This window comes from Equus caballus, chromosome 4 (assembly GCF_041296265.1).
Source record: "Equus caballus isolate H_3958 breed thoroughbred chromosome 4, TB-T2T, whole genome shotgun sequence".
In the NCBI taxonomy this organism is placed as follows: domain Eukaryota; kingdom Metazoa; phylum Chordata; class Mammalia; order Perissodactyla; family Equidae; genus Equus; species Equus caballus.
The window spans coordinates 99259485-99287084 of record NC_091687.1 but is presented as its reverse complement, the minus strand read 5'-3'; the positions used below and the strand labels follow the sequence as shown (position 1 = coordinate 99287084).

The window sequence follows — 27600 nt, the reverse complement described above, 5'->3', positions numbered from 1 at the left end:
GGACCTAAAAAAAAGTATATACAACTACAGTTTTTTGGTAATATTCACTCTACTGTGCTACTGCTCAAAAAAGCAGGATAAATTTTGCACACAAGGGAAAATATACATAAAAGATGTTTGAATAGCTCTCCACGGAGGTGGATCGTCTGCAGGCAGCCCCAGGCAGAAAACAAAAACAACTGTGTGAAAGAAAAATCAATGGAACAAAAGTGAAAGTCTATTAACAGATGTTAGTATATAATGCAATCCAAATATTTGCTAAGGAAAGCATCACAAATCAATAGACACAGATGAACTGTTCAATAAATGATGTCAGGAAAAGAAGTTAGCTATTGTAATGGAAACGAATTCATTTAGGTCACTTCCAATATTTTACATCAAAACAAATCCAAAAATGGACAGCGACAATGTGTGTGCACATATGTGCACACACACACGTTAGTCTGAGTGGCAGATAATGAAGGCCTGATAGAAGGCAGGGATACAGAGAGTAAGGGTGAATGCGAGTGGTGCAAAGAACTTTGTCACCAACCATTTCAGAACTCTAGAAATTAACCAGCCATACAAAGAAATGAAAACTGTCTTTCCAAGAAAAACTACCAATCCTAGCAAGATAGTGAAGTCTCTGGGATTCCAACTTGGGGCTAATCTCATCCCACTGCATTCCTAGCTCATTGGCACCAAAACCAGCAGCCTTGCAGAAAACTGAGAAGTCTGACCTTTTTTGGAGATTTATTAAAAGCACCACCCCCAGAGCACAATAAATATTTTTTCTAACTTGCGGTCCCCTGAAAAATCTCTATTCCGAGGGTGTTGTGGCCATTTTACTGGACTCAGAGCTCAATGCAGCAGGGAAAAAAAATTCCCCCCAGGGAATTATCAAAACCATAACAATTTTCTGGACATCACATGTGCTCAGACTGTGGTTTCTGTTGAGGCAAACAAAAGGTTGGCTGGGAATTTAAAAGTAAATCCTGGAGAATTGGAATAAGAAAGAGCTTTGTTAGCGCCTACATATTCCTGGGAATTTAAAGACTGCACACACACAGGGCTCTTGCATGCCCAGGAAAGAACCATGGAAGAAGAAGGTTCTAATGAGTCACTTCTGGCTGAATGTGAGGCCCTGAGCAAGCATGAAGTGAAAGGTAGGGCTGTCTTACAAACTTCCTAAAGTTCAAAGGCGTGCCTTTCTCTTACTGATCCCCGTGGCAAAGGGAAAAAGACACGGAGGCAAGGCATTTACAGTGCCCAGGATGGCCTGCTGTTCCCCTCAGTTTGACTAAACTTGAGGCTGGCATCTTCCGGGCTCTAGGACCCTGATCTCCTGTTTCTTAGAGCATTTACTTTAGAAACATTATAACTATGAATTCTTTCTCTACCCCCTTAAGATGTAAATCTTTCTAAAAGCCTCTTGCCACAACCCAGGAATGTCTACGTCATGGACCTGGGAGCCATCCGTTTGAAATATAATCAGAGAGGAAGACAGTGCTCCTATCTGGAGTCTATGCAGAAGGCTAGGAGCCTAACTTCAGCAGGCTCTCCCTGCTCCAAGTTGCAAAACTACATCCCATCACAAAGATATGAAAAAGTTTGCTTTGCCTCTCACTGAGTCCAATTAGCAAATATATATGTGGCCTATGACCTCCCTACCCCAGCTCTCAAAAATTCTCCAGACTTTTCTTTCAATGGAGCACAAATTGAGTTCTGATCTCTTTCTCTTATTGTAATAGCCTTGAATAAAGTCTTTCTTGCTTGGTTAACTTATGTCCAGCATAAATTTTGCTTCAACAAAGGAAATCTTCTGACTGATTATTGGCTGACCACTGAATTGGACTGATCCAGAAGTATCACCAAGAAAGCCAGGCTTAAAATTGAACAAAGAACTTACAAAGGGGGGGTATCAAAGAAATCAATGACCAAACACCGCAAGAGAATATAGAATCTACAGAATGAAACAGAAGAATTGCTAAACAAATAAGCAACTACAAGTAAAACAACAAAAACAACAACAATGAAAACCCAGTAAGAACAACAAATCCTGCTGGGCATGGGGGAGGGATTTTATGCTAAAGTTGTTACAATTTATTATCTAAAATATCCAGTTTTCAATAAAAAATTAAGTCATGGGAAGAAATATGAAAGTATGCCACATACACAGGAGAAAGTGCAGCCAACAGAAAATGTAGCTGAGGGGACTTGGTATACAAGGACTTTGAATTAGCTACTACAAATATGTTTAAAGAACTAAAGGAAAGCATACATAAACAATTAATGGAAAAGTATGACAATGATGTCGCACTAAATAAATAATATCAATGAAGTCAGGCCGGCCTGGTGGCACAGTGGTTAAGTTCTTGTGCTCCACATTGGCAGCCTAGGGTTCATTGGTTCAGATCCCAGGCACAGACCTATGCACCGCTCATCAAGCCATGCTGTGGCAGGCATTCCACAAATAAAGTCGAGGAAGATGGGCACAGATGTTAGCTCAGTGCCAATCTTCCTCAGCAAAAAAGAGGATTGGCAGCAGATGTTAGCTCAGGGCTAAGCTTCCTCAAAAAAAAAAAGAACATCAATAAAGAGAGAGAATTTATTTAAAAAGGAATCAAATAGAAATTCTGGAGTTGAAAATACAATAGCTAAAATTAAAGATTCACTAGAGGGACCAGGCTCAACATCAGATTTGAACTAGCAGATGAAAGAGTCAGCCAATTTGAAGATAGGTCAATAGATATGATCTGGTCTGAATAACAGAAAGGAAAAAGAATGAAGAAAAGTGAACAGAACCTCAGAGACCTGTGCGACACCATCAAATATCCCAACATACATATAACTGGAATCTCAGAAGGAGGAAAGAAAGAGAAAGGGGCAGAAAAATACCTGAAAAGTTAATGGCCAATAACTTCTATACTGAAAACTATAAAACATTGCTGAAAGAAATTAAAGGAGATCCAAAGAAATGGATGGAAAGACATCCCACGTTCATGGATCAGAAGGCTTAATACTGTTAAGATGGCAATACTACCCAAACTGCTCTAAGATTCAACGCAACCTCTACCAAAATCCCTGTAATAATTTTGCAGAAATGGACAAGCTGATCCTAAAATTCTTATCAAATTCAAGGGACCTAGAATAGGCAAAACAATCTTTAAGAAGAAGGATGTAAAATGCCACATATTGTATGATTTCATTTATATGAAACGTCCACATTAGGCAATCCATACAGACAGAAAGTAGATCACTAGTTGCTGGGGCTCAGGAGGTGGAGACAAGGGCAGAGAATGACTGCCAGTGGGTATAGTGTTTTCTTTTGGGGCAATGAAAATGTCCTAAAATTTTATTGTAGTGATTGCTGCACAACTCTATGAATATACTAAATGCAATCTAATTGCTCACTTTATTTTTTATTGAAGTATATTTGATATATAACATTGTATAAATATAAAGTGTTCAGCATGTTAATATACAACATTTATATACTGTAAGACAATTGCCATTGTGGCAATATTTAGCACCTGCTCACTTTGGTGAATTTAGCAACCCACTTTATTAACACACTCAGAGGTGTTGTGGCTGCTTGGGCTACCATGCCTGATATTTTGACATTTATCCATTTAACTAGCATCACGTAGATACAAGCACAATACATATATGACAAGACAAAAGTAACAATGAGGAAAATAGTCCTTGCTGCAAATGGCAAAAACACACTCACTCGTATGTGGGTCTGGTCTGGGACCACCCGTACAGGCTGTGCACATCGTAGTGCCGCACCAGGGAGCCATCTGGCAGGACCTGCTGACTCTCCATGCACAGGGTTTTGCTGCTCAGACCCTTGTTCCTGGACTCCAGATCTGAGAGGAAATGCTGAGTTATTTCCTGAACAACATGACTTGCACACTCCCTAGAAATGCCCATCATTTCAATCAACAACCTTGTTACCAGTTAACAGTTCCAATTTCAAGACTTTTTTGTCTACAAAATCAATGTCCTGTGACTTTATAGCTAATGAAATGTAAGGACAGGGTATGGAGCTGGGAAATGCACCTCTCTTTTTGTGCCCTCTCTAACATTTGTAGAGAGCTGTCAGAGAGCACTGATGAACATAACTCATTTGTTGTTATGACTGTCTCTTCCTCTAGATGGTAATGTTCTCAAGGGAATAGTTCTTGTTTCAATCAACTTTGTATTAATGTTGCTAAATTTTTCTGATTTGTCAGCACTTGCCTGATACACACATATTAAATTAAAGGAGGAAGGAGAAAAAGGAAGGAAGGAGGGAAGAAAGGAAGGGAGGAAAGAAAGAAGGAAATGAGTTAGTGAGCAATAGGATGCATAGCAGTGAACTAGACGTCAAGAAACTTGAATTCCAGATTACATCCCACAAATTACCGGTATAGTGCTTTTAAGAAGGTGAATCACTTCCTTCTATACTTTTCTGTATAGTGAGAGAGTTCAACTTTCTGAGACCCTTCAAACCAGGTCCTGTGATTCTCTATTTCTGTTTATATCAGAGGAGAACCAGAGAGCATCCTTCATGAAGTGTCTGTGACCATGGGCAGAGAGAATGCAAAGACTAGATTTTTATTTTCTAATCAAAAGAGCATGTGTGTATAGTGTGTGTGTGTGTGTGTGTGTGTGTGTGTGTGTGTAGTGTGTAGGGGTTATTTAAAGTTTTAGCAATCAATTCGTAGTTATCAGTGTAATCAGATGCATCAGGCATTTCCTGTTTATTTTCATACCACATCATGTCATCATTTCTATGCTTGATTAGTAATTTATTTATGTGAACTTATTCAAGGTTGTTCTATTTGGGATTTTATGTCATGTTTAAGAGTGTTTTCTCTCTCCGAAATTAGGCTTCACTTTGAGAATAAAAGAAACTTTCAGAGTTTTTGAGCAGAGTAGTAATTTGATAAAGTAATCATTTTACATACACGGCACATAGGGTGGATTATTAAGAGTTTCATCTCTGCAGCCCCAGACAGATCCATCCACAAAGTTCGATGGTTCATTCATATCCTGCAATGAGTTAGAAAAAAAGACTCCATGACGTCGGGGACAGTATAGCCCTTGCTATGGAGGACACTGACTTCACGGAGATACATATATCTTACTGAAGCCCTCACATCAGCTGGTCACTTCATTGACTCTGTTTAATCTCAGGCATCAACCTGAATGGACTCTAAGAATTCATGTTGGTTTAAGGAGAGTGTTAAAGTCCTAGTTTACCTGGCATATTTAAACTCAGGAGAATCATTTCATAGTGGGAAAATATTGAGATTATGCTAGACACATGACCTAAGGAAATCTCCTCTTGATTCGTCTCTCCGACACAAGAAGCTCATCTTGGTTTTTCTATAAGTGGATTACTTACTTTTATCTGTGGCCAACGCTGACTATTGTCTTCCCTTACTCTTTCTCAGTCCCATAGCTTAGACTAATTCTGAAGTCAGCCTGGACCAAGCACAAGGAGGAGTGTCTCACTTTCTGCAGTAGATGCAGTCCTGAGAAGATGTAGGTAACTCAGAAACTGGAAATCAAATAATACTTGCAGGGATTTATTACTTAAATGCTAGAAATCGAGATTCCTGAGGTAAACATTCACGGCCTATTTTATCAACAGTGTTAAAATTTTGTGTATTGGACTACCTTAAATAGTACAAAGAAAGCCAAAGGTAAGTATTTTGGGAACTACTATTTCCCTCCAGTGCAACAAATGTCCCTAAGTTGTCAGTATGTCTTCCTCAGAGTGACCCACGTCTCCGCAGGCTTGGGTGAATCTGTGCCGTTTCACGTGTCTGCTCTGTGCCTATCTATCCTCAAGGTGTGAATGGCCAGGGAATCCCCAGGGCTGCCAGCGGGCTTAGAGGTTTGTCTCTGGATGGATCACAGGCTTCTTTCAGCCTGGCCCAGAACTGAGAAGATTTTCAGAGCTGGCCTTGAATGTGCTCAGGATTTCAGGCCACTGGACAATGGGGAAGGAAATTAGGACACTGATGTGCTTCCCATCTCTAGAAAAGCAAAAGTAAAAGAGCCTGTTGACACATGTCCCAGAGACATCTCAGGAAGCCCCGTTCTTCTAACACGAGTAATAAATGTCTGAAGAGGTCTTTCAAGCCATTCCTTCAGAGGAATCTGTACTTGCACTGTGGTACAGAATTTCCATATGGTATATGGATTTTGTCTCATATTCATGCCTTGTCCACCCCCAATTCTGTTCTGTATCACAGATGGGCTCTCAGACTCCCTTAGCAGTGGCCCCTGGATAGGTTTGGCCAATGGGAGGCACTGGCAAGATATCAGAGGGGTGGGACATGAGAGAAGCTAGGGTATTTGTCCTTCACTCTCTTTCTCTGACAGCATCTCCAGTGGTGGCACATCTCTTCCATGGGCTCCAACTTCCACCAGACAATTTGTGCCTGGGCAGACTGCAATTATCTCTGCTTGTCCTGGTGGTGCCCAGCACCTCAATTCTGTAACAGCATCTCTCCCCTTCATTCCTCCAGCTCCAGCTCCCTCCATTGCTAGTTTCTGAATTGCCTCCCCATGCTCTGACTGCTAACATTTCCAAAGAAAAACCACTAAGGGTGCACTTACAATCCACAATCCATCAAACTTCAAGCTCTTTTCTGGCTCTCGAGGGTTTGTATAGAGCTCTTCTATTTCCTTCTTCCACCATGTGGCTGTGCTATTACGCAAGAAATCAGGAAAAGCAACGTAGGCTCTGTACAGCTGTAAGAGTAACACATACTCTCATGTTGGGTCTCAGTCTGTCCAGGAGGGGGAGTGTGGGGACCAGGAAGGGGAGATGAGCAGGTGCTTGTGAAAGGCACTGCCCCACTCAGTGTGTGATCTAACCTCAGGTCTGCTTCTCTGCACAGAGTTTACTGAGGACACAAGAGACCAGGGAAGGCTAATTTCATTCTTTATTTTCCTACAAGGTTAGATAGTCTTAAGTCCCTTTTAAACATGGGATTCATTTTATGACTGGGGTATTTAATCATATGAACTGGAAAATTAACTGTCAGTGTCTAAACAAACAAACTTTAGAGATGCAAATGCTTTTTCTACACGGGCCAAATGAAGGAGACCAGTCATCCAGGGAAAAGTGAGTTGTAGAGTGGAGGGGATGCCAGATGCCCAGGCTGATGGGGCATCAAGTGCTGAGATCAAGGACATTAATCCTTTTAACTGGCTTACATTTTCTTTTATACATAGACAATTCATTAAAACCCAGTCTGTTTATAACCTCTCCAGTGAAAATATTTTAGACTTTGGTTCATTATTTTTCACGCCATAGTAGATTCAAGCAAAACACAATCCATTAAAGGCACACATGTGAGGGCATTTCATTCATGATTTCCTTCTACACATTTCCAGTTTAGTTGCGTGCTGAGTTTTCCATTGGAGGATCTTTACACTCAACTCAGAGCAACATAACCAAACATCGGGATAAAACTCATAAGAAGCCAGATGTTTAGGACAATGTAGATAAAAATTTGTGTGTAACTATACCTCAACCTGAGTTTCCTGGTCAAGGGATCCATCCACAATCACATTGGGCAGATCTGGCCAAACCTAGAGAAAAAGAAGAAAAATTAAAACCTTTAAAAGGCATTCCATACAGACCATGAGATGTTTCACATGTTAGACTCTAATGACATGCATCTCCATAAAATTCTTGCCATTAATTAAATTGCAAACTCTAAATATACGAAATTCTGTTAGGTGAAAATAAGATGGGGTCTCTTGACTCATCCCATAAGTTTTCAAAATTTCATTTTTGAACTTGAACTATCACCTTTCAAATAATTACTCAGCTATCTGAGATGCCTGTCATAGACCTATAACAAAATTCCCTTTGTAAATAACAAACGTGAAGTGTGACTCTAAAGAAATAAAGTTGATTTCCATTCACAACCCTTAAACTTAGCCTCCATACTTTAAGCAGCATCATGATGTATTGGGGACCCCAAGTATATGAAACACTAAAAAATCCATAGTATCAACCAACTTCATCTATAATTAGAAAGACATTAACAATACACTATACGTTGATTAATTCATTCATTCAGCAAACACTTATTGAGCACTTACTATACACCAGGCACTCTTCTACAGTCTGTATTTGCTGAGAGTTAAGTAAGAAATAGTCCTTGTTTTCTAAGAGTTCACAGCTGGAACGTAAGTGCTGAGTAGTATGCTACATTGTCTGAGTATACAGAACAACATAGAAAAGGAAGAAATAGGGAGAGCTAAACTAGTCATAGAATACTTCATAAGAGGGAATATTTGAGTTGGTCTTGAAGAGCAGATATTATTTGGGTAAGCTGAGAAGGCAACATTCAAAGACACAGTGAGCATGGCTGTATCCAGAGCAATAGGAAGCAATATAGTGTAATGACAGAGCAGAGTTTGGCTCAGAGCTACTGGCATCTGGAGTCAAGAAGTTCGCCTAAAATCCTGTTGCTGTAAACCAAACAATGAAGATAAGAATTGAGACCACAAAAAGGAATTATGGGAGATAAGAGAAGAAGGATAATCTGTAGGATCTAATGATTTATTTAGATATGGAGGCTGAGTATGCGTCATACGTCAAAGATGAGTACAAGTTTTGAGTGTGAGTGACTGGGAGCCATAGATCTCAGAGCCATTCTCAAGGGATGCTTTATGTTTGCTAAATGGCCAACTGGTATACATAAGGGGTGGGACATCAGAATATTTCCAGACAATAAAACAAAGGTCACTGATATTTTAGAGGATTAGACCTGTAACTTTGGTCTTATTAATGTTTATTGAGCTAATCAGTATCAGAACAATGTCTACTTATTCATGATTTATAAATTACCCAATATATTTTGCAAAAATTTATTAAGAGCCTCTTTTAATCAAGTCATTGTGATGCTAATTAATTATAGGCATCTTCTCCAAAGCCTCACCTTTCCCCAGACAATATCACTGTTGTCAGGCCATTTGATGAATACGTTGTTTTCCTGCCCTCTGGTGAATGTGAGATACTGGGTCTCATTGCCAGAAATGGCTGGGTCCTGCAATGAGAGGGTTTAAAACTCAAACATGAGAAAAACATATTCGAGGAAATTCCCCTCCAAAATTTTAACAATTCACAGTGCAGAGAGAAATAGTGAAACTCAATACCAAATAAAACAAAAACAACAAAACACAACCCATGGATAATTTGCCTTATGTCTAATGGATAGTTCAGAGGTAAAAAAAAAAATATATATATATATATATATTGATGTTTCTCTATAAAATTCTTGAAGATAAAAGCATACTAATGTATGAAAACAACTCCTGGAGATAAACTAGGTTAATATGACATTGCCTTCAAGTGGACAAAGCCAATTTATTGTGTTTCCACAGTGTAATAGCAATATTCCTTAAGAAGATGAAACTTCTTTCTTCTATTCTGTGGTCCAACTTGTCCGTCTAAAGTGGTCTTCCCATTGACCCATCCCATACCTGCCCCAATTACTCTCTATAATAGTATCCTGTTTCACAATGATCATATAAATCATTACTATCGGAAATTATCTTTTATTTATCTGAGAAAGATTAGACCTGAGCTAACATCTGCACCAATCCTCCACTTTTTGCTGAGGAAGATTGTCCCTGAGCTAACATCCATGCCCACCTTCCTCTACTTTATATGTAGGACGCCTGCCACAGCATGGCTTGATAAGCGGTGCATAGGTCCACGTCCGGGATCCAAACCTGCGAATCCCGGGCAGCCAAAGTGGAGCAGCGTGAAGTTAACCACCACGCCATCAGGCCAGCCCCTGAAATTATCTTTTGATAGTGTTTATTTATTGGCTGTTTCCCTCCAATAGAATAAAATCCCTATAAGAAACAGGACATACAAAAGTCAGCAAATAATGTTCTAATTGTTGAAAGCTAGAAGGGAGGACCATTTGCTGGTAACTACTTCTGTCTTCATCAAGACACAGCTTCCAATGTAAAATAATAGGTTGGTATCCTAGACCTTAACTCAGTTGTTTGTGAGTTTAGTTAACAAGAAATAAATCCCCTAAGCCTCACCATTTCTGGCTAATGGCAAAGGTAATGGTAACTTGAGAGGTTTTTGAACCCCTTATGGTAAAGGTGAGACCAAGATACAACTATACCCTCTGAGTACAGCCTGAAACAGTGAGATTTCAGGGGTTTTTTTTCCCTATATTCAGTGTTTCAGCCCACAGTTCTAATTCTACCAAGAGAGCAGTAATAATGAATTGTATCCTGGTGACACCTGGTTACAAAAAATAAATATTGCAACGTAGCATCTTTTAAAAGCCATTTTTTCATTTGTTCTTTCTGCCTCTGTTTAGTTGCTTTTTCATACTTTTTTCAAAATTATAGATTCACAGAAAGATGCAAAAAACATTCAAGGAGATCTCATGTACTCTTCTTTATCCAGTTTCTCTCAGTGGTACTATTTTTCACCCATGAACATAGAAACAGAAAATGGGATCTAATCTTTCTAAATACCTACCAGAATGAGAATAAATCTCATGCCATCTTTCTTCATTTGCTCAATCAGGAGACCAAGGTTTTGAAAGCTGGAGCTGAGAGTGAAGTCCAGCTTCCGGTCCATGTAATCGATGTCTACATGCTGGACATCCTACAGGAAGGAGCAAGCAAGATGCTTGGGATCCTCAGGGTACACAAGCTGCTCTGCAGGCTCCAGGTCCTGCTGTTTGCTGACCCCACCAGAGTCCCTTGTAATTTCTTATCTCAGTATTTCCCTAGACTGATTTTTCAATTCTCTAGTTGAAATTGCTTTCTGATTCCTGCATCTAGCTCACCTGTCCCCACTCCTTCTCCTTCTGTTCCCCCAAATGGAATTCTCTCTGCTTTCTTTCCCTTAATTCATGTCTTTTCCACTCTTCAATCTCAGACTCAGTGAGCTTATCAAAGTGCTAGTTACATGTTCAAGGATAGAAAGTAGGACTTTCCTAAGAACAAGAAAAGATTGTATATCTGTTTCTTTTTCTCCTCCAGTAAACCTGACTAAATTTATTCACATTTAGAACTACCTTATTTTATAGTTTTCTAGAATGTATTTATTTCCATTATCCCCACTTGACTGGATGGTCCTTGAGATGAGAATCTTGTCTTCCTTTTTCTCTATACACTACCAACCTAGATTTCTGCAGATCAAAGTCACTCAATGAATGATGTTGAATGATGGCTAAAGTAGTTAATATCCAGTTGAAAAAGGGGATGATTCATTTTGGCCTGAAGGTAATAATCATCTGTGTTGCCTTAAGACTCTAAGAAAAACTTGCTTGAGGGAGCAGAGACTTGTGCACAAGCCGAAGCTTGGAAAAGAACGAACCAAGATATTAGCATTGATTGCCTTGGTGAAGCAGATCTATGAACGTTTTTCAGCTTTTAACTTTTCAATCTTTTCTAATTTATGTTTAGTTCAAGTATCTAGTATAGTAGTATATAAAAAGAAAAAATTAAGCCTGGATGAATGTTGCAAATTATCTTTTATAAGAACACCATAACAATTTATTTTATTCTCATCTTCCAATCATTAATTATCATCTAATATCTCAGGAGGTGAATTGAAAGCAGATAAAAAGAATGTGTGGGGGCTGGCCCCGTGGCCAAGTGGTTAAGTTCGCGCGTTCCACTGTAGGCGACCCAGTGTTTCGTTGGTTCGGATCCTGGGCGCGGACATGGCACTGCTCATCGGGCCACGCTGAGGCGGCGTCCCACATGCCATGGCTGGAGGGACCCACAGCGAAGAATATACAACTATGTACCAGGGGGGCTTTGGGGAGAAAAAGGAAAGAATAAAATCTTTAAAATAAAAAAGCCACACGGCTCTTTAAAAAAAAAAAAAAAAAAGAATATGTGATGAGAAATTGATCATCCTAAGAGGAGAAAGAGCATGCTGTTTGTGGAATTCTGCTTGTTGACTGCAATTGCCTGCACTTCCAGGGACTCACCTAGGGGACAGGTTGGCATTGCAGGATATGCATATGTGCATGTGTGTATTTAACAGAAAGCGAAGGCTTGATTTTAACTGATTTCTTTTCTATTGTCACTTTATATCCATCCTCTCCAAGAACAGTCACAATATAATTCTCCTAAAATTGTCATAATCTTGACATGATTATCATTTAGAAGTCCTCAAAGTCATGGCTTAAATCCTGCCATGGCTACCATAGGATATTCCTGGCCAGAGGCAGTGAGTAATAACATCCTCCAGACACACCGCTAACTGCTGAAGGATTTAAGCAACTCTCAATTTTGAATCCTAAATTTAAAAGAGTGGCAGGAAATTAAAATAAGCAATGTTTCCACACAGGACTACCTCCACATCTACTTTTTCTTTATACTGAACTAGTCACCAATAATTTTTATGAAGATATTTTCAATCTATAATTAGCCACAAATTCCTATAACTAATTAAACCACAGGCTAAGTGACAGTTTCATACATAGGGAATCTGGGCTGCCATCATTGCATCATACAAATTGGAGATTTCAGTATCATTCTGGTATCCATAGCGACTCAGCTGGAATCCCAAGGCCCAGTAAGGAATCATTGCCGGCCGACCGACCAACTAGAATAAAAAAGAAAAATGGATCCAAGTAGACTTCTTTGGGAAGAAAAGATGGTTAGCTTACACTCAAAGCGAATTGAGCACTTCTACTGAGTACTGTCTGATCTAAGAGGCTTTACTAGAGAAAAATAAGAAAGTCGAATAAATGTGGATAGCCATGGAGATGTAGTAAGATAGAAAGTCTCCCTATATTCTGGAGCTTTCCACTCTAGGGACTCTGAGAACTCAGTGGTTATTACTGATTAGTGATTCTTAGAAAGGCTATTTAGCAAATAATAAGAGACATATGGGATATCAATATGCTTTGATAGCCCCTTAACACTAAAACCTGTCTTTCAGAAAAGACAACAATAATGTAGGCAGGACACCCAAGGGACTTAAGAAAAAAAAAAATGGCCTTTCTCAGTGCTAAGAACGTGGTAATACTCAATAAACATTTGATAGTTTATCAATGGATAGAATGACTTCCAACCTCAGTGTATTGCTGAGTTACAAGCTCCGGAGTTGGTCCCAAAAACATATAAAAGTCCAAAATCCCTCCTGTGGTGCGGTACGTCAGGGCAGGAGTGGGCTGGAATGTCACATCTGTTAAAAAAAAAAAAAGATAGAGGAGGAGGAGCATCCTTGGAACTGTAAATCATCCTATCTGGGAATCTGCCCTAAAATTTGCTGTTTTCACTCTCTTTCTTTAATGCCCACCTCCTCTAGAAAGTCTTCTCTCACACTGTGGAATCAGAGATGAATTTTCAGGTACCCCAAACATAATCTCAAAGTCAACATCTTAAATCCTTCTGTGAAAGGGAGCCAAAGTATCATAGTAGAATAAGGTCATATAAGAGTAGGCCATGTTTAGTCAAAATTTTACCCTTACTACCTGTCCTAGCGCTCTTAAATCTTAAATGAATGAATAACTAAAGGAATGGAAGGTCAGTTTATTTGTCCTGTTTCCTTTGCCCTTGAATTTCTCTATTTCTATCGATATTCCAGGTACTAATAAAGTGGTCACAGCTGTCTACGGTGGTAAGGGCAATGTGCCTCTATCTTACCCATGGCATTGCTGTTTAGCAGGAGCACTCCATGGGCACTGCCATCCTCCTCCAGTGCCATATAGTAGGGGTGGACACTATAGGAATTCTTCTTGTACTGGGGGAGTCATGGGAGAGAGCAAGAGGGTAATCAAAAAGAGAAAATCCAAGAAACTGTTTCCACCTCATAAACCAGACAGCAAACTCTACTCAACACTGAAGTTTCAGCAGAATGTCATGTCTTTTGTAAAGCCTTTCTTGACACCCCCTTCCATCCCAAGTGAAAAGCTAAGCGTCCTCCCCGCCACGTTCTTTTTGTTTATTATTACACAATTCTATTATAGCACTGATTACATTGTGTTACCATTATTTCTGTATCTCTCTGTCTTACTAACCTATAAGCCTCTGGAGAACAAAGACTGTGTTTTATTAAATAAGACAGTGTCTTATTCTACGTGTACCTGATACATAGAACATATTAAATAAAATTTTATGGGGGCCGGCCCAGTGGCACACATTCCACTTCAGTAGCCAGGGGTTCACTGGTTCAGATCCCAGGTGCAGACATGGCACCACTTGGCAAGCCATGCTGTGGTAGGTGTCCCACACATAAACTGGAGGAAGATGGGCACAGATGTTAGTTTAGGGCCAGTCTTCCTCAGCAAAAAGAGGAGGATTGGCAGCAGATGTTAGCTCAGGGCTAATCTGCCTCAAAAAAAAAAAAAAATTTATGAACTAAAATCCATAGTCCACAGAAAATATATGTGTGTGTGTGTGTGTGTGTGTGTGTGTGTATTTCCATAATATTTGGGTTATTTCATCTGAGAGCAGAATTTATCAATATAAGGTGAAGTTGATTAATATGGCACCACTTATGGGCATATAGAATAAAGTAAACTTACCTAGAGAGAAACTGATTGATAATCTTATTTTTCTGTGCTTACCGCTGGTGGCTCATCTCGAGCAAACATTCCCCACATGTGCCAGCTCATGTTTCTTTTGAAAGCTGTGTGCTCAGTTTCCCCAAAGCCATAGATGTACTCAGAAGGGAGGCGAGTAGAAATGGACAGGAACATATCATTGAAGGTGAAGCCGGGGAGCTGAGAATCCCAGCTGCAACACAAAGGCATACAAACCAAAACAAACTAGAGATACATTTAGGATGTCTAGTTGATTCAGAAGCCTCCTGAATGACTGCACATCTGGATCCAGGTTCGGATACTGTGAAATGACCCAGGTCATAACTACAGCCATGATTCACTACCAAGGTTCTGTGTTTGCATCTTTATTCTGTAGTGTGGAAGACTGAGAACTCCTTTTCTGGGTCACGAGCTCCTTGAGGGCAAGGACCATGTCTCCCTCATCTCTATTCTAGTTCTCATTGCCTGGCATATCAGCTTGGAGAAATGTCTGAATAAATGAGTATGGTCTAAGCAAATTTTCTGATAGAAAAGTAGGAAACTCTTAGAACAACTTTTCTGGATTGGCCAAGGAACTTCTTACCCAAAAGGGCAACAGACAGAAAATCAGACACATGGTCAAAGAGAGCTGAAGATTGTCCACATGTGCACACAGGTAACAGTTTCTCCTAGAAGGAGGAACTTCAGCCAAAGGCAAAATTCAGAGCTTTACTGCATTCCATTCAGCAGCTGGACAAGGGATGAGAGATGACAACTCCTTTCATGCTTACCATTGTGAAAAGGCTGTAAGTCTACAGTGTCAATAGAAGCAAAGACTAAGAAACCACTTCGCTCTCTGTAGTAAACTTTACCCCTTTTTCCTGACGCTCCTGTTGTTATTTCTTAATGAGGTGTGTATAGAACTGATTTCTACCTTATGTTACCTGTTGTACTTACTGAATAGAGTTTTCTGTTCTACTTAACAAGAGGAAAGAGTATAACATGTATTTTTCTCTCTCTGAAATCAAACAACACTTAGTCTTTTGAAAGCTTTGATTAATTTTTCTTGTTAAGTTAATGACTAATAGAAAATGAAATCCCCATTGAAGCAGGGAAATAGATATACTTTCTGCTGAACAAACACACGCATATTTACATACAGTCTCTAAGATTAATATTTCACTTGCATTAATTAGAACCACTGTAATTAGATCTAGGATCACTCTAATTACAACCAAAGACGTAGTGCTTACATCACAGTATTGGAGCTTTTTCGTCGAATCTGGATCCCGAAAGGATTGTTCTGAATCCTGACATCATACAGACGGTTTTCAGGGGAGCCAACTGGAGAGGGAGGGGTGTTCAGAGGCACTGGGACCTCATACCTTTTATTCCTGGGGTCATAGATCTGACAAGGAGAGAGAAGGAAACTTTCTGACAGAATCTCAGACCTAAAGCCCTCCCATGCCAGCCCATATAATTCAGTTCCCATGTTTTCTGCCCAGTTTGAGTCATAGGAAGAAGTATCAAATATCCCAAAGCAAATATATGTGAGGTCTACCCATCTACCGTGCCTGATACAGATTCTGAACTGCAAAAATGCCTCAGTAATACCCATTCAAAGTCAGAAAGGGAACCTCCTTTAAAGAATCTGTGATTTAAGGGTATCGAATCTCGTGGACAGAATGTGGGTGTGTGTTTATAAGTGTGTGGCATGTGAACACGTATGTGTGTGACTGTGTAACATTATGTGAGCATGTGCTTCTATATTAGAAATTAGAGAGCTGAATTTTCCTATGGACTCTGAGGTCTTCTTACTGGTTGAGCTTCCAAATGTTGCACAGCTTGTCATTCCTAAAATCACTCTTTGGCACCAACCACTTGTTCCCACCTACTTAACAGGATTGATGTGTGGGGAAAATTGAGAGGAGTGACCAGTGTTATGCAAGATCAGGAAGTATTACATCATGAGAGAGCATCCTCTTCCTCATAATATTATTAGCCCATATATTACGATTAGGAGAAGTTTTGTCTAAAGCCTTGCTTCTCAAAATTGTGTTTTTCAGACCAAAAGCAGCAGTATTATCTGGGGCCTTGTTAGAAATGCAGAATCTCAGGCTCTACCCCAGACCTTCCGAGTCTGAGTCTTCATCTTTAGAAGATCCCTAGGGTGATGCAGCCAACATTAAATTGTGAAAAGCAATGTCTACATCCAAGCTGTCCAAGGTGGTATCCACCAACCACATGAGGCCATCAGGTACTCCAAATGTGCTAGTCTGAACTGAGGCTCGCTATAAGTGCAAAGTACAACCCAGATTTTGAAGACTTAGTAGGATTAAAAGATTCTAAAGTATCTTAATTGTGATTGGATTGCATAGTGATATGATAATATTTTAGGACACTGATTAAATAAAATGCTTTTCAAATTAATTTAGCTTAATTTTTTTCAAATACATTTTTTAAAATACGGCTATCTAGAGAACATATGTGGTTCACATCGTATTTCCATTAGAACAGAGCAGTGGATCTCAAAGTGTGGCCCCTCACCTTGCAGCATCAGCATCACCTGGGAAGTTGTTAGAAATGCAAAGTCGTGGGCTAAGAAACGCCGGGGGTGAGGCCCAGCAATCTGAGTTTTAGCAAGATCTGCAAGTGATTCTGATGCATGCTAAAGTTTAAGAACTGCTGATAGAGAAATAACTCTAATGTTGGGAGTGAGTTTACGCCACTCATATGGGATTACCACAGTGCAGACACATTTTTCTCAGGGCTAAGCGATTATCATTTGAGGATGTTTATGACTTAAGAGAACACATCATTATAGGAAATTCGCAATCCTGATGGATCTAAGGTCACATCCCAGCTGTAATATTTCCTAAGTTTCTGCCTTTTACATCTCTGGGCCTCAGCACCCTCATCTGTAAAATGGAGGATTTAGACTAAAAGATATTTCAATGACTTCCATCTGCACGGAGCTGTAAGTTTGGAACTCCATGTTGAGGATCAGAATCTGCAACACGGGATTACCTTGAACTGCAGCATGTTTTCTGTGTGGTAGATGACGCTCAATTGGAGGAAGTCAATCTTTGCAGAGAGATCATCAGCGGTGGCTGCTGCTGCTGCAGGTGGGGGTGGCATACCTCGTGATGATGGTGGTGGTGGTGCCGCTGCTCCCACTGACTCGGGAGCTGTCAAGAGGGCAAGGTCTGTGGTGATGCCCGTGGGCAGGTACTGAATGTTACTGGCTGCATAACTAGGGATGGTGTCGTAGTAACAGGTGGGCACACCAGGAGTAGTTGTGTGCTGGAACAAGAGGAGGAATTCAGTCAGCCTCTGACACCACACTCGGAGGCTCTACCTACTGAGGAAGTTGGTTAACACAGAGTAAGTCTCACATCATGCCCATTATTATAGGTTAAATCACGTTCAGAAGATGTAAAGTCCTAACCCCTGGTACCTATGAATCTGAGCTTACTTGAAAATAGGGTTTTTGCAGATGATCAAGTTAAATGAGGTCATTAGGGTGGGCCTAATCCAATATGACTGGTGTCCTTATTAAAAGGGGAAATTTGGACACAGAGACAGAAATGCACCCAAGGAGAATGCTACGAGAGGATGGAGGCAGAATTCGGGGTGATATTTTTATAAACCAACAAACACCAAAGATTGCAAGAAAACCGCTAGAAGCTAGGAGAAAGAAATGGAACAAATTCTCCCTCACAGCCCTTAGAAGGAACCAACCCTGTTGACATCCTGATCTTAGACTTCTAGCTCCCAGAACTCTGAAATAACAAATTTCTGATGTTTTAAATCGCCCAGCTTGTGGTACTTTGTTGTGGCAGCCCTGGAAAATGAATACATCCATTAAAACACACATACATATATTGGCCTCCTGTAACGAGTGAGTAGCAAAGGGCCAACAGGAAGCCTGATCTGAAGACAGGAATCCTGAGGCAGGGCTCTGCTCCCAGGGCTCCTATTGGTCCCACTGTGATCTGGAGGAAATCACATATTTTCTCTGGTTTTCCTTCTCTCTATTTTTCATGTGGAGAGAAACAGTTGTACTTTAACTTCCTGCTTGGACTCTCCAATAGATTAAAAAAAACACAAAATACTCAATGCACAATGCATACCCAATGTATTATTGCTATGGCAAAAAAAAAAAAAAAATGAGGTTTTAAATGTTGTGGTTGGAGGAAAGAGAGAGCCAGAGTGGCAATGAGCTTTTTCTGAATCAGAATATCTGAGGGAAACACTGATCACCTATCACACAGAGTTGACAAAATAATGCATCTCTTGGCACAGGATTGTCTTCTTCCTGAAGGATTATTACTGTTCAAACCATCAATGCTCAGAAAGTGTTTTCTAAGTGCCGAATTACTCGCGGGATGGTTTTTACAACTTCGTGTTCACTGTGGTGATCTGCTTTTGATTGTTACCTCCCAAAGGCACCCCCGCTGCCTACAACTCTCCTCGGAGGCACTGGGGTCCTCAGGGTAACAGTTGAACTTCTCCAGGTCACTGACTGGAAGATTCCACCCGATGGAGAATTCTCGTCCCAGTACCAGTCCCTCAAGATCAGTGATGCTCACCACCTGAGGAAAGAGAAAGGAGGCCATGGTGACAAAGGAGGTGAGGTAGAGGCACCTGGATAACGTCCTTCCCTGATGGTTTGTAAGTCAGGACTGGGGGAGCTAACCCTTCATCCAATACCACCTTGCCATGGGATACTTGGAATATTATTTTTTCTCCTCTGGGGCTTTTGACCCTGTACGGAAAATTAACTTGGCTTATTCCGAACCTTTCCCACCTCATGGAGTCACTGCGGAATATTGAATGGGAAGGCTTTGATCATGTTAAGTCGTACAGATCACAGGCAGGGTGATCATTGTCAGACTATTGCTCTCTGGGTATGATGCTCACATATTTTAATAATGATGGCAGTAACAACAATAGCTAGACTTTACTGAGCATTTATATGGGTCAAGCACTGTGATAATCACTTTATATGCATTATCTCTATTAATCTTATAAAGCAATCACATGCTGTGAATAATATGGTTATCTCCATTTTATAAAATAGAAAACTGACATTCAGAGAGGTTTAAGGATTTGCCCAAGATCTCACAGCTAGAGAACAGTAGAGCCAGGATTGGAACCCCATTCTGCCTAACTCTAGAAATCAAGCTCTTATCTTTTGCTTTATGTATTGTCAAAATGGAAGGGTGTTGCCCTAAGAAATAGTGAATTTCCCAGCACTTGAAATAGTCAACTAACAATTAGAATCTTTTGTCAGAGATTATCATGTAAGGGAATCTATTCAATAAGAGTAAAACTGGATTATACCTTGTGTTTTATCCAACTCTCATTTTCTGTAATGGTATAAAAAATAACTATAAAAACAGTAAGGAAGAATATCAACTGTGTCTCAAAGAGAGTCTTTAACTTAAATGAAAGGACAAATGTGTAAATACTGTCCAGAATTAAGCCAATGCATTGAATAATATTTTCACTATATCACATCTGGGATCAGGAAATTTAATTTTAAATTTGCCCGAGAACAACTGCCTTCTTTCAGGGTCCGAACTCCCACTGTCTTCTTCAGAGACCTAACACAAACAAAGCGTAGGGGTCCATATTTAGCATGCACGTGTTTCTCCTTCTGCATCCCCCATGTTATATGGTAGATGTCCCAGCAACCCAGTTGTCTCTCTGACTGCCCAAAATCAAAAGAGCAAGGGACAGCTGGTTGTCAGAATCTCAGGCCAGGGCTTTTGGCAAGGGCCCTGCAGGATGGAATAATCTCTCACCTTTGTTGAAGCACTGTAGACAACATTTGGAATGGGGGTGGCAGCATTATTAAATAAGACAGTAAAATTAGTAGGTTGCTTGTCCATTCCCAAGATTGCGATATTTGTAAACGTGAGGTTGTTAGGATCCGTATAATTATCATTTATAATCTTTGCCTGTAGATGGTTCTGGGGGGGAAAAAGTCAGTTTAGAGATCAGGTACATTACACTCTAATTGTGTTCAAATGCCATCCAACATCTTTCTTTCTGAGATCTAAGTTATGTCCTTTATCTCTGAGGTTCTAAATGCTGCCAGGTGATCATCCCCAGGGAATTTGTTAATGCAGACTCCTAACAGTCCTAAAACCCTTTAATAACATTTTGTGCTTGCTTAGGTTCATTGGTTATTTATTGATTCTATTACTCAGAAAATATGTTCCTGACATCACGGCATTTTCAAGAGGACAAGATGGGTATGATACCGACCCTAATATCAGTTTCCCCAAATTAAACCCAGCATATATGGGGTTAAAACCAAAACACTCATTCCCTGCTTACTCTCTGGCTTCCTGGCTCCAGAATCCACTATCCTCCATGGAGACAGACACCGTCAAGGAGAAGCACCTGGATTATCTCCTCTCCGCAAAGAGATACAGGCTGGTGGGAAAGCTGCTGACCAGTAAGGTCACAGGCTTCCTCCTCTCTGCAAGGAGTTTCAAGGCCAAAGACAGGCTGGTGGGAAAGCTGAAACCAGCAAGGCTATATGCTTTCCCTCCCCTACCTAAAACCCAAATAAAAACCCTTCCTTTTAGCTTTTCGGGGAGTTTAGGATTTCAGCATTAGCTGCCCTCTCTCCTTGTTCAGCACTGTGCAAAAATAAAATTCCTACTTTCTTCCACCATACCCAGTGTCAGAGACTGGCTTGCTGTGCAACGGGTGAGCGAACTCACTTCAGGTTCGGTAACAGGTACTCACAAAGCAAATAAAAAGACACAAGCACAGACAGAGATCTATTGGCACACAAAGGTGTAGACATACACATACACATAAAATAGTGCCCAAATAATCTTTTCATTTCATTTTAATGATAATGACGACAAGAACAAAAATTTATGAATGCTTACTATGTGCCAGGCACAAAACATTTTACATGTATTATCTCATTCACTTCTTAAAGCAAATTATGAGCTTGAAGCTGTAATAATCCCCATTCTTCAGATAAGGAATCTAAGGCCCAGAGAAATTAAATAACTTATTCAGGGGAACACAGTTCAAAAGGAACAAAGTTGAGTCATGACAAAGAAGGTGGAACTGAAGATTGAAGCAAAAAAAGAACACTTTGATGTTTAAAAAGGGTGGGTGTCTCACAAATATGCCCAACTGATTTTTTTTTTTTTTTGCAAAGGTGCAGAGGTGATGCAGTGGAGAAAGGGCAGCCTTTCCAACAAACGTGGCTGGAGCACTCGGCCATACATAGGCAAAAAATTGAACCTCGACCTAAATCTCACATCTTATATCAAAATTAACTCAAGATAGATCACAGACTTAAATGTAAAAGGCAAACTATAAAATTTTTAGGGGAAAATATTTAAGATCTAGGGCTGGAAAGGTTTCTTAGAAACCAAAAAGTATGATCCAGAAAAGAAAAAAATGATAAATTAGACCCACCAAAATTAAAAACTTTTGCTCTGGGAAAGAATCTATTGAGGATAAAAAGAGACACTTACAGATAGAAAGGAAATATTTACAAACCATATATCTAACAAAAGACTGGTATAGAATATATAAAGAACTCTCAAAACTGAACATAAAAATAAGATGAACAATCCAAATAGAAAATGGGCAAAAGAACTGGATAGACATTTCACCTAACAGAATATACAAATGGCAAATAAGCACATGAAAAAAAGGTCAACATCATTACACATAAGAGAAATACAAATTAAAACTACAATGAGATATCACTACACCATTATCAGAATGGCTCAAATAAAAAAAAAAAATAGCGACAACATCAAATGCTGGTTATGATGCAGAGAGACTGGGTAGCTCACATGAACCCACCCATGAATCTTCATAGCAGCTTAATTTGTAATAGCCCATGACTGGAAATAGCCCAGATGCTCTTTATTAAGTGAATGGTTAAACAAAAGGTGGACATTTACATCTTGGAATGCTACTCAGTGATAAAAAGGAACAGTTGTTGATACATAATAACTTGAGGGAATTATGCTGAGTGAAGAAAGCTAGCCCCCAAGGTGACATGCTGCATGATTCCGTTTACATGACTTTCTTGAATGTTTACAGAAAGTTACAGAAATGGGGAACGGCTTAGTTGTTGGCAGGGGCTAAGGAAGGGGTCAGGGGAGAAGGCGAGAAGGTGCAGCTATAAAAGGGCAGCATAGGGGATGGTTGTGGTGATGGAAATATCCTATGTCTTGATAGTATCAATGTTAATATCCCTATTGTAAAATTGTACTATAGTTTCATAATATGTTCCATGGCGGTAACTGGGTAAGGAGTACAAGGGAACTCTCTGTATTAGTTCTCACAACTGCATGGGGCTCTGTAATTATCTCAAAATAAAAGGTATAATTTTAAAAGCAGTATGAATTTTTCAAAAAGAAGGATAAATAAAGGGGAGAGATCTCCACAAAAGAAATCTCTGCCCATGCACAACCAGACTTCTGAGAAAACCAAATTAGACTTCTCCCATCCTCTGCTAGCCTTACTGCCTTTCTTCCTGTTAGCCTCCTTGAGAAACAGAGATGAGGCAAGTGGTGTTCTGTATCTTCCAATCCCTCAAAACTGTCACTCAATACCCGTGTCAAAGGCTAGGCTTTTGGGGCTGGAAAGAAAGGTCATTACAGAAGAACCTCAAAAAGACATTGCACCACTTACCACCCGCACACACCACACCCTACATACCAGACACACCTGTGTGCCCTCAGATAAGGACACATCTTAGAAGCCAGGACTCAATACCTAAAACTCTAAGGCAATGAGTTTTTTTTTCTAGAAAAAAACAAGTTCTTCGTTGAACTCATATCGATTTTTTATAGGATTATGTATCTAATGCAGATTAAAATTTTAACTTTAATCCATTCTGAGACCATCACAGTCAGGCACTGTGCCAATTCCACATGGCCAAGGATCTACAGCAAATCAGAAACTTGAAAAGCAATCATAGAAAAGAACAAACACTGTGCGTTCCTCAAAAACAGTACTTACAGAGGTGACGGAAAAATCATACAAAATATAATTCTTTTCAGTGACAGCATCTGAAAGAGAAAGAGGAGAATCCGTTACCATAGGAAGCAGAGGAGCTGTGCAATGATGGCTCCTCTTCACCTGGAACACCTCTGCCATCTGATTCCGCTCCCCCAAGTTCTAACCCATTTTTGTCAAACTTCATGGAAGTTTCCTGGACCACTTCAACCCACAGCGACTGCTTCCTTCTCTGAACTCCCATGGCACTTTGTGGTACAATTCCGTGGGGATTTAAAACATTTTGACTTGAATTTGTAATTATCCACATGCACACTGCATCTAGCTTGCTAGACCAGGAATTCCTCAAGGGCAATGTCTATGTCTTATTCATCTTTACATCCCCTGCATACAGAGCAATGATTAAGAGCCAATAAATGTTAATAAATGCTAATTCTATGCAGGGCAGGATTTTTATGTAATCACAGATCATAACCTTATGTGAGGTATTTATATTGAAACATTACAGTGGAAAAACACACTATGCAAATTAGCTACTTTCCCCTCAACAGTAATCAAAGCAGTATTTTACAAATCTATTAACAAAATATATTATTTGATATTAATAATGATACCCACAGAAAAGAATAATTAAACTAAATCCAATAACGTCTGTTGCTTTGATAGAGTCGATAACATAAGTTGCTCATTTGAGGTCTATTTTAATGCACTTTCCTTGGCTGACTCAACTTTCAGAATCAAGTGATTCTAACCATCAGTGATAATAGAGTCAGTGCCATATCGGGCAGCCTGCAATGACTAATTTGCACCAAGATCACAGGGATGGGACCATAAGTAAGTCTACCTTTAGATACACCATCATCCCAGTAGAGTTCCCCCTTTGCTTCTCTCTTATAGTCCAAAGCAATAATGAGTCCAAGGGAATTCTTCCGACTGTAAAAGAGCAATGCTCAGCTTCAGAGAACGAAGAATAGATAGAACTATGTTAAACCAGTCCCCCGCATGCCCAAGGGACAGATAATCTCAGAATCTGTCCCAGACGCTGAGTAGATATTGACCTTGTATGGCACCATGGCAGCTGGGTGTGGGTAGACAGTGGAGGCCAGTAGTGAATGAGCATAAGAGGAATAATAAAGGAGGCAGCTCCTGCTGAAAACTGGGTTTGTGATAATACTATTTGCACTTATTGAGTGCTTACCATGTGCCAGGCACTCTTCTCCGTGATATATATACATTAAATCATTTATATTATTTTCTTTAACCCTTATAATAACTCTAAAGTCAAATTACCATCATCCCCAGTTTACAAATGATTAGCAGAAACACAGATTGTAAATTGCCCATGGTAGTACATCTGGTATGCAGTAGAGCTGGGGCTTGAACCCAAACTTTCTGGCTCTTCACCTTGAAGCTTTGTTGACTTTCACATGATAACCCTTATCTCCGATTTAACTTGAATTCTCTCATGTCTAAAGGAATCTTCTCGAGGACAATTTCCGGCCATAAAGAAATCCTGATGAGTGATTAGTTTTATTATTCTTATAATCTAATTCAATTCAAAGTGAAAGACTATGGAAATGTAACGGAATTGAGGCTACACTTACCTCCCTCTAAAAGAGGACTAAGATATCAATTTAGGGCTGACCTTGAAAGGAGGGGAGGAAGATTAGTGACAAGAGATGTTTTCCAGTTGTTTACCCACTTTTGGTCCTTATTTGCCTCTCCCTCAATGCTCTGCCCCTTAGAGCACCAAAGGAGTCACACCTTGGAAGAGCGAGGAGCTTACCTGTTCTCTGTGGTTGTGTTTGGCTGCTGGGTGGGAAATATGTAGCCCCCTCGAAGGTGAAGTCCTATCTTTTCATCTGACAGTAGCATCTCCACCAATTGTTTCCTCCATTGGATGGCTACTCCCTAACCAACAAAAAGAAAACAGATCAGAGAATAGGCTGTTCGGGCCAGGAGGGACCTTGGAGATCATCTAGTTCAGCTGCCGCATTTTAAAGAAGAGAAAAACGGAGACCCACAAAACTAAAGTGATTTGCCCAAGGCACTTAAGTGGTAGTGAGCAGAGCTGAGACTCCAATCTGCCCTTTTTCTTTATATTACACCATGCCGTGATTCCACAGCTGGACTTTAATTCTCTAGGTTATCACAGCCTAGTGCTAATTACTAGTCCTGACAGCTGCATAGCAGCCAGGTTGCTATAATGAAAATCCCCATAAACCTACCTCAGTTACTCAAATTATTTCATTATACATTTGGAAAGGCCTTCCTCACAGAAAAGTCACACAATGAACTAAACGTAAAGCCTTGTACTATTATCCTACCCCAGCTCCCAAAACAGCAGTCTTAGAATTGCCCTCTGGTAAGGCAGGCCTCTGAGCCAAGCTGAGCTGCCTCACTTACTTACCGTCTCATAGTTATACCAGATGGCATCAGGTATGTATGCTTTCACTTGGGTCACACCCTATGGAAATAGCAAAAATGAGCAACATTAGCATTTCCCTCTACAGTTTACAAAACACCTCAATGTGTGGTTGCATGAGCTTGTCTGAACATTCCTGAGAGATAGTTGGGATCATCCCGTTCTGCAAATAAAAGTACAGACACAGTACTCAGAAAGGCTGGGCAGTTTACCCCAAGCAGAACTGTACCTAGAAATTGCTTGTTTTGCTTTGAGGCTCCTGAACTTCCTAAGAGAAGCAGAGAAAATTCATTCACTGAGTTACTTGTGTAATCTATCACGTGAGAGGAGGCCCAGCCAGCCAGGTCCTCAGGAGTGGCTTCCAGGAGGACCACTTGCTGATTAGCAGGAGCGGCCAAGAGATGGTGTGGCTAAAACGCCAGCTCCAAGGCCCTTTGACATGACTACATTGGCAATCTTTCATGTTTACACATTGATCAGCATAATCCTGATTTCTCCCCCACACTTGCTCACTCACCCCTGCCCCAAATCACACTCACGTAGAGTACTTGTGGTCTTTCATACGTGGCCTCCAGGGAAATGCCCTCTCCTTGCGCAGCACTCCTCTTTCCCTCCCTTGTCTCCTCCCCACCTCCTCTCTTTTCCTAACCCACCCTCAGTAGCACATACCCTCCGGTCAAAGGGAAATACAGACAGATGACCAGTCCAAACTCAGGGAGGCATTTAAAGCCCCTGTTGATGCCATGGCCATGTGCTCACAGACACAGGATTTAAGGCAATTTTGCGAAATGGAAATTGTTTTGCTTGATGGGGCAGTGGGACCAAGAATTACTATTTTTCTAATTTCCAAACTTTCATGATCTCTCTATCATTTATATTCACATTTATATTTAAATACAGCCAGAAATACTCAGGATCCAGCTTATTCAGCTGTAGAGCCAAGAGGTCAAGCGTGATATTCCACCCCATTGTTCAGATTATAAACACACTTCATATAGAACAGGCGTGATGAGGAGTCCAGGCCCCCATAAGAACTGCTCGTGCACCTCCCATGTAGCTGGGTCCTGGTAGAACCTGGAAAACAGAGAAAGGAGGTGAAGCTTCCAATATAGGACAACAGCACCTTATATGGCAACAAGGTCCTAACTAACCTTGTTTGTACTAAAAAGGGAAGTGAAATTATGATCTGAAAGGGAGTCTTTGAGGGTCAGGAAACTCACTCATGAACAAGGGGCCTTGCTACAGTCTCCCCCAGGGTATGAGCGCGGTAGAAGAGGCTGTAGAGATAAGGCAGCAGGGTGTACCGGATGTTCAGATAGTGTCTGGAGGAATTCAACAGCTGAGAGTTTTCACCAAAGGCTGCAGGATCCTGGTCCTAGAAGGAAATCACTAAATATTTCCACCATATTTTTAAAGTTCCCTTCTGATCAGAAGCTTTCTCAATGAAAGTAGCCATATTCTCCAACTTGGAGGACATCAAAGCATTTCCAGAACCAAAAGCATCTTGGTCTTGCTCCTTGATTTTATAGATGAGAAAGCAATATCAAAGATTACATGACTTTCCCAATGTAAAATTGCAAGCAAGTGGAAGAGTTTAAACTTGGCATGTCTTCTGATGCCAGTCTATGGTAGCCT

General features: G+C 40.3%; 1 protein-coding gene across 1 annotated transcript in view; it reads right to left on the bottom strand.

Moving 5' to 3' along the window:
- Window positions 1–27600, bottom strand: part of MGAM (maltase-glucoamylase) — a 187251-nt gene that overhangs the window by 28209 nt on the left and 131442 nt on the right. Inside the window, exons 45-60 of the mRNA XM_070266033.1 lie at window positions 24385–24473; window positions 23544–23593; window positions 20333–20500; window positions 18962–19117; window positions 17550–17825; window positions 15776–15930; window positions 14568–14736; window positions 13645–13741; window positions 13071–13183; window positions 12473–12598; window positions 10511–10639; window positions 8940–9047; window positions 7516–7578; window positions 6598–6732; window positions 4935–5019; window positions 3713–3851 (exon numbers count right to left, since the gene is read on the bottom strand). Of these exons, the coding sequence (XP_070122134.1) occupies window positions 3713–3851; window positions 4935–5019; window positions 6598–6732; window positions 7516–7578; window positions 8940–9047; window positions 10511–10639; window positions 12473–12598; window positions 13071–13183; window positions 13645–13741; window positions 14568–14736; window positions 15776–15930; window positions 17550–17825; window positions 18962–19117; window positions 20333–20500; window positions 23544–23593; window positions 24385–24473 (2058 nt within the window). The remainder of the gene's footprint in view (window positions 1–3712; window positions 3852–4934; window positions 5020–6597; window positions 6733–7515; window positions 7579–8939; window positions 9048–10510; window positions 10640–12472; window positions 12599–13070; window positions 13184–13644; window positions 13742–14567; window positions 14737–15775; window positions 15931–17549; window positions 17826–18961; window positions 19118–20332; window positions 20501–23543; window positions 23594–24384; window positions 24474–27600) is intronic.